This window comes from Branchiostoma lanceolatum, chromosome 3 (assembly GCF_035083965.1).
Source record: "Branchiostoma lanceolatum isolate klBraLanc5 chromosome 3, klBraLanc5.hap2, whole genome shotgun sequence".
Classification (NCBI taxonomy): Eukaryota; Metazoa; Chordata; class Leptocardii; order Amphioxiformes; family Branchiostomatidae; genus Branchiostoma; species Branchiostoma lanceolatum.
The window spans coordinates 31,133,852-31,141,827 of NC_089724.1; the positions used below are offsets into that span (position 1 = coordinate 31,133,852).

A 7,976-nucleotide genomic window follows, 5' to 3' on the forward strand; every position below is an offset into this window, starting at 1 on the left:
ATCACATTATTTCTTGTCTAATGTTTTTAATAGCTGACATAACGTGGCTAAGTGCGCACATGAGGCAGTAACTGCACTTGTTAAAAGCTATATATGGACAACATAACTGTTGGATGGCGAAAAGAAATATCCTTACATAGTTCATTTGCCATTGACATCGTAAGGCCAGGGCCTCATGTTGGAAACTTTCAGGTGACATCTACACAGTTTAGACAGCGTAATTTTGACTCGAAAGATAACAAAGAATTAATTTCAATTTCAACTTCATTTCAGGCACCTGGCCCATATAAATAACATGTCGATGCCAGCTTCCGCGAGCTCACATATGTGAATTAACTTCTGTAGTGCTTTAGCGGAGGCACAAAAGAGGCAAATGTCGTCCGCGTACATAAGGTGATTAATTACAGTTGAACCAACTGTCGAAAGCGACGAAACACCACAAAGCATTTGTAACGAAAAGACAAGAGTAAAAGTGCAATTGAGTTTATGTCGTGATGCCATGAGATACGACTCAGTGTCATTTCCTGAAATGAGAAAAGGGATGTTTCTTTTCATACTTCTGTATGGAAGGGTCGCGAACACATCAGATTCAGCACCGTGGCCAGGACCAGGAAACATGCGCGGGCAGGTCTGGCGCTGCAGAAAGAAACCCGCAAATCCCATAAGATGGGAATAAGATATTAAGGATAAGATAATTACAATGATACGGTTCCTATGATCATACACACAAACACACACACACATAAACACCCAACCACACACACACATACACACGCACACACGCACCACGCACACACACATTCGAGGCACCCACGCACGCGCACATATATATATATATATATATATATATATGTATACATGGGATAGTGCCTAAAGTCGCGCGGATGTTTTGATTTTATCTCTATCCCATTTCCTCCGAAGACATCATTACCGTGAAAGATCCAGCCGCTCGATCAGGGAACACGGATGGGTCCGCTCACTGCACTGGTTTGTAAGCTGGCTGCCCCGCCTTGTATGGTGGTTATTCAATTTCATTACGGCTGAGCCAATCAGCGCGCAAGAGGGGTAGCAGGAAAATGAAACAAGAGGGTGGAAAATTGGGAGAGAGTCGAAACTAATATTCGAATTGTTTCTGCGCTTAACATGTATAAGTCTGAATATCATCAGTCGGTCATGCTAACGCAGATTTTGTCTCTTTGTCCTACAGGGAGGCAAATTCAGTTCCAGCAGACATGCGCAGTACGGCGATGTCTTCAAGACCCACATCCTGGGCCGCCCGACCATCCGTGTTAGAGGGGCGACCAACGTCCGCAAGATCCTGCTCGGGGAGAACCACGTCGTGACCAGCCTGTGGCCGCAGACCTTCCGCACGGTGCTGGGGACCGGCAACCTGGCTATGAGTAACGGTGAGGAGCACAGGCTGCGCCGGAAGGTCATCATGAAGGCCTTCAACTACGAGGCGCTGGAGAGGTACGTCCCCATCATGCAGGAGATCATGCGCGAGTCTGTCCAGCGGTGGTGCGGCGCCGCGCAGCCCGTGATGGTGTGGCCCATGGCGCGAGAGATGGCCTTCCGTGTGGCGTCAGCTGTCCTAGTGGGCTTCCAGCACAGCGACGAGGAGATCCAACACCTCACTTTCCTCTTCACCAACATGGTCAAGAACCTCTTCTCTCTCCCTGTCAAGCTGCCCGGGAGTGGGCTCAGCAACGTAAGGCTTTTTAAAATCATCATCCGGCAATTTCAAAAATTCTGAACGATTGTAATGGTAGCACGGTAAATATGGCTAGCTGTGACTCAAACAAATAGTTTCTAAAGACCTAAACTGGCTGAGTAAAATTGTCTCCCTGAAACAGAGGTTCAGTAGTCATTTGTGTTTGTGACGATGTCGTGTGTTTACACCGCAATTGGCATTTGAATACTAGTTTGGTCTTGTGAACTTAACGTTTTGTTTCCCTTCATATACCTAACCTTGTGTATATAGTAACATTTATGACCTTGGTCATCACCATGGTTCAGGCGGTATTGCAGGATGACTCAGTACCAAACACATGAAACCATGATGAACAGTCAGAAGCAAAGATTTTGTCCCTTTGTGCCTTGTCTGTTATGTTTTTTTGCTATCTAAATGTCGCGTACTAATGCACAATGAAACCAGGAACATTTGCATGACACTACTGTTGTTGCATTTTAGGGCCTGTTCTATCGCAAAGCCATCGATGAATGGATGATGAACCACATTCAGAGGAAGAAGGAGTTTGTGCTGCAGGGAGGAGACAGTGGAGACGTCTTATCGCACATCATGAACACCGCAAAGGACAACGGCGAGAAGCTGTCTGACCAGGAGATCCAGGACACGGTGGTGGAGCTGCTGTTCGCCGGGCACGAGACCACGTCCAGCGCCGCCACCTCCCTCATCATGCACCTGGCGCTGCAGCCGCAGGTGGTTCAGAAGGTGCATGAGGACCTGGAGAAGCACGGGCTGCTGCAGCCGGACCAGCCGCTGAGTCTGGAGCAGGTCGGCAGGCTGACGTACGTGGGGCAGGTCGTCAAGGAGGTGCTCAGGCGGCGCCCGCCCATTGGAGGAGGCTACCGCAGAGCGCTTAAGTCTTTCGAGATCGGCGTAAGTACCTTCATTTAGCCTTGATATTAAAAGACATATCAGACTCTTACACTTATCCAGACACCTAGTGCTGTTAGGTCCTTTATATGATATTGGCATCCAATTGTTTCCTTTACTACTAGTACTGGAACGTGCATGCCATAACTCCAAAGCAGAAGATGCATTTGTAATGTTGTAACTTGCTGAGGTGAGAAGGGCTTTTTTTGGATGTAGTTAATACGATCCTGTAGGAAAGACTGAAAATTCCTGGATTGAAAAAAAGCAAACCTTGTCCTCGCTTTCTCCTCTGCAGGGCTTCCAGGTGCCGGAGGGGTGGGCGGTACTGTACAGCATCAGAGATACCCACGAAGCCTCCCAAATCTTCTCCTCGCCTGAATTGTTCGACCCGGACCGCTGGACTCCCGAGACATCCCAGGCGCCCCTGGCCCGGTACGATATGGTGACGTTCGGCGGGGGACCACGAGCCTGCGTCGGGAAGGAGTTCGCCAAGCTTCAGCTGAAGCTTCTGTGCGTGGAGCTGACGAGAAGGTGCCGCTGGAAGCTGGCAGAAGACAAGTTACCTGACATGAAGTTCCTTCCCATCGTGTATCCAGCTGGCGGCTTACCTGTCATCTTCACGCCCATTGGCGGAAAGTCACAACCTTATGACAGAAACAAAAATGACTTCCTGCATGAGAAGGAGAGAACACGTGACAAGGGATCGCCTGTTCTCTGCTCGGTGTCGTTTGAAAAAGACATCAATGTCGCGATGTAAAGAAAAGGAAAGAAATATGCACATTATCTTGCCATAAGGTCCAGACAACCTTCAGAAAACTGATGGGTCAGCATTGGTTATAAATGATAGTGACCAATAGTTCAATTGTCAAACCGGAATACAGGGTCAAGCACGACAAAATTATATTTGCAGTATAAACAAAGTCTATCGATATAAAAGTAAACATTAATACAAAGATGTAAGAATGTGTAGACGAAGTTAACGTTTTTATTCAATACTACAAATGTACTTAAGAAACATTGTTAACGCTTTTCAACAATATCTAATTCTGCTTAAAATCAATATTTGATGATCTTAAACATCAATTTATAAGAAAGGATTTGAATTGAAATATCCTGCAAAGTACTGCCAGCATGCTCACATGAGACTGTAAGTCACTGTATACATGTATATATACAAAATGAACGTTTAAGCTTTGATCGTCTGTTATATGTTGTAAACTTATGCGGGGGGAGGCATTGCCCAAGGATGGGCGGTAGGCCAAAGTAAGTAAGTATTGTCACTAATAGCACACTCAGAAGTTTGTCAGACTTGCGGATTACATATAAAACACCGCATTTCAAATCTATTCTGAAAAGTGTACAACTATTTTCATTCATGGTGTCAATCCTATGCTCCACAGAAGGTGGGATTATTTGTCATAACAGAACATGCTGCCAATGGGGCATGGCGAAGTTGATGGCTGGATATTTTATTTACCGTGTTCTGAAAATGTAGGGGTGTTATAATATCAATGATCATGTGTATGCTCATCCCGTCTGTACATTAGAACTGAGTACATTATACGACTTAAGCTTTGCGGAAAGTTGGCTTTACGTCGGACTGTGTGTCTATTTGGACAGCGAAATAAATTGGTACAAGACAACAAACGACTCCTTTACTTGCAGATAATGCTATACCAATCTTCCCCGCTAGGAGACATTTTTAACCTTACAGTAACCGTGTGGTGACTTTTCTCATGCTGTGCACTATATTTGGGGGTAGGCATGTCTGCCACAGACATAGAATAATTGGAATAACAAGTGGTAAAATCAGTTATACTTTTGAGCCAGGTATTTTGCAAAGAAGAAAGAAGGAAGAAAGGATGGAAGGATGGAAGGAAGGAAGGAAGGAAGGAAGGAAGGAAGGAAGGAAGGAAGGAAGGAAGGAAGGAAGGAAGGAAGGAAGGAAGGAAGGAAGGAAGGAAGGAAGGAAGGAAGGAAGGAAGGAAGGAAGGAAGGAAGGAAGGAAGGAAGGAAGGAAGGAAGGGGTTAGTAAAGAACGAAGGGGGAAGAAAAGAAAGAAAAGAAAAAGAAAGGAAAAGAAGACAGAAAAAAGAAAGTAAAGAAAGAATACTTAAAGAGAAAAAGAAGAATAGAAAGAAAGAAAAGGAAAGGAGGAAAGAAAAAGAACGAAAGACAGAAAGAAGATTAAAAGACATAAATAAAGGGAAAAGTCCTACTGAGATGTGCGTTGCGTATTTCGAGAATCTGAATTAGGTACTGAAGGTGGCGTGCGCGCGGTCTACATGCCATTTATGGTAGGTAACCTCACGTTAAACCCGATGGCGAACTTTTGAACCCCACTTTCCTTTAAGAATTACGACAAGTCGAGTCACAAACAGTTTAACGACGGTCTGGCGACCACACTTTACGGGGAATTTATTGACTGGAGTTACCCACTAACCAATGGCGAACGGCTGCGCCCGCCCAAGGCTCTATAAATCTGCACAGGACAAAAAGCCCGCCGGCCCCCATGCAACGAGGAATACTTTTTCCAGATGCCCCAAGTGATAATGGGGATAGGGTCCTTTTTTATGGGCATCACAAAGTTAGGGGTTACCACAAAAATCTGGTAACCGCTGCACGTGCCACGTAAAGGGCGGGGACATCATTGTGACGAAAGCGGTGAGAAAAGTTCTGCAAACCCTTTATTTCATAGCTGATTTAGATTCGCAGGGTTCAGGGTGTCAATCCTATTATGTACCACAAAGGGAAGACGCATGGGCAGTCGCGAGCAGTGAGTATCATTTTTTCCCCGCTTAATTGGCATTGAATACTGTAACTTCGCGGGAATTCTCTGTAGAAACAAGATGACGTCCACTTTGGAACCGAAAGGGCTGTACTAATAGCTCCGTGGAGCCAGCTCCATGCTCCATAGAGGACACGGAGGCGATTAGTGCAGTCCTGCGATAGATTGTTATCTACCTCCATGGAGCTGGCTGGCTCCACGCACTTTTGATGCATAAGCATGGTTCACGTCACCGCTAAGAAAAATGTAAAACGTCTATGGGGAGACGCTGGTCAACGATAAACAAGGCGTACAAGCTTCAAAGGGCTGGTTCCATGCACTTTCAATTCATACTTATGATTCACGTCACTCTCTAGAAACATCTCTACACACCTTAAAGCCCCATGGAGCTATTGGTACAACACTGCGGCAGATTTTAGCTCTAAGACTGAATACTCGGGCCTGGTACAATCGATTACGGGGGAATATCTTTTGGAACGCGCGCAAATACAAACACACCGACCCACACACATGCACACACACACCAACATCTTAGACATTAAAGCACACAGCGTGAATAATGAATATACGCGTTTATTTTGGTACGATGAAATTGGAGACAAGAAAATAAAACCCAAGGAGGTTAAACCGTAACATCATTGAAAGAACGTAAATCGAACAATTGAAAAAAACAATACCCACTAGTACCATTTTGTGAACACTTTTGGCCACTTACTGTAGGCTTACGAGTTAGGCTGTTAACTAATATCATACCCCCCTTTCTATATTTGCACAAGGAGGTTAAAATCCTAGATTTACAGGACAGTTCTCATTATTGCACACCGATATTATTTATCGGCTCTTGCATGGAATCCGACACCTCCCTGCTAATCTATTCTCCCTAGGGGAGAGACGTTAAAATCCCGGACAATCCTACCCTAGTCGACCGAAACCTCTGCATGGAGAATAAACCATGAGTATGCATTCATACTGCGTAGAGTCAGCTCTGTGGAGCTGGAAAAATCTGTCGCAGGGTTGTACTAATAGCTCCATGGAGGCGATTAGTGCAGCCCTGAGGCAGATTTTTTTCTACCTCCATGGAGCTAGCTCTATAGAGGTCATTCTTTTTTCAGTTGAAATATTCTTCTTGAAGGTGACGTGAATCATGTATATGCATATATAGAGAGGTAATTTTTTCAGTTCGATTATTTTTCTTGAAAGTGACGTGAACCATGTTTATGCATTCATGGTGCATGGAGCTAGCTCTATAGAGGTCAATTTTTTAGTCGATTTTTTTTTCCTGAAGGTGACGTGACCCATGTATATGCATTCATCTGCCGCAGGGCTGCACTAATCGCCTCCATGGAGCTAGCTCCATGCACTATGAGCTCCATGGAGGTTAGAGGGGTGACGTGAACCATATTATGCTTTGAAAGTGCGTGGAGCTAGCCCTTTCAAGCTTGTATACGTCTTGTTAATCGTTACCAGAGTTGCCCCATAGAGGTTTTTATATTTTTCTTAGGGGTGACGTGAACCATGCTTATGCATTGAAAGTGCGTGGAGCCAGCCAGCTCCATGGAGGTAGATAAAAATCTACCACAGGGCTGCACTTATCGCCTCGATGGAGCTGGCTCCATGGAGCTGGCTCCATGGAGGCGATTAGTACAATAAACACGCCTGATATCGTTTCCTTGTGTCGAACATGCAGGGGAGGAAGTCAGTGGGAAATATACGAACTCAAGGCCAAGCGGTGTTTGTAATCAATATTCGTTCATGCCGAGGGTACACCTGCTAGCTCATACGGCTGTATATGTACATTGCACCTGTCAGTATAACCTTACACGGCGTCCTTTCTAGCAACAGGGGACGTGTCATGACCGACCACTCACCCAAACCACAGAATTAATTACCCCCAATTAAGTGGCCATGATTATAAACAATGGCAGTCCCTCCCATGAGCCGTGGTCGCTGATTAGGTTCTACCAGCCTCCGCGGGTCGCTGGGAAAATAGTAGAAATTGGCCAAATAGAGTCAATTGTATGAAGGGAGTCGGTCGTGACCCCTTCTTGGCACCGTGGGACACCCTGTGGCTGCCGGGTTATTTTGGGGCCGACTGGGACCTCGAAACAAGTTAACTCGGACCCAAATTCACCCAGTAACAATTACACGCCGTGAGCTAATCGTGCGTACCCTCAAGAGCCCCCCCCCCCACAATAAACACGGCCGCTCCAAGAAGTCTGCGAAGCAGTCTGCATGGGATAGGAGGGGGTGTAGATGGACTGAGGCTGGCTGAGTTAGGGAGGGTTAGGCATAGTCGCAACATCCTACCATCACAGAGTTAGGCAAGTCACACATGTCAGGGGGCAGGCACAAGAACGGATTCATCACAGAAGAATATAGGGTTTTCCCCTTGGTTTTAGCACAATCTTCAATTGTCAGGCTAACGTCATTGTCTGTTTAGTCTTATTTTGTAACATTTGAAGTAATGGCGGACCGTGACGCCTGGAGGGAGAGAGCAGCCTTAGTCCGGGCAAGCCGCCCGATATGATGATGATGATGATGATGAACAAATCTACGTCACAATTAACCCGG

The 7,976-nt window shown here is 45.8% G+C and overlaps 1 protein-coding gene across 4 annotated transcripts in view; it reads left to right on the forward strand.

Annotated features, from left to right (window-relative positions):
* The window catches only part of LOC136431404 (cytochrome P450 26A1-like), a 24,688-nt gene extending 20,424 nt beyond the window's left edge, over nt 1-4,264 (forward strand). For all 4 annotated transcript variants that reach the window (XM_066422757.1, XM_066422758.1, XM_066422760.1 and 1 more), the window contains exons 3-5: nt 1,208-1,708; nt 2,192-2,620; nt 2,913-4,264. In XM_066422757.1, coding sequence (XP_066278854.1) covers nt 1,208-1,708; nt 2,192-2,620; nt 2,913-3,374 — 1,392 coding nt within the window. In that variant the 3' untranslated portion in view covers nt 3,375-4,264. The remainder of the gene's footprint in view (nt 1-1,207; nt 1,709-2,191; nt 2,621-2,912) is intronic.
* Nucleotides 4,265-7,976: the final 3,712 nt, after the last annotated feature.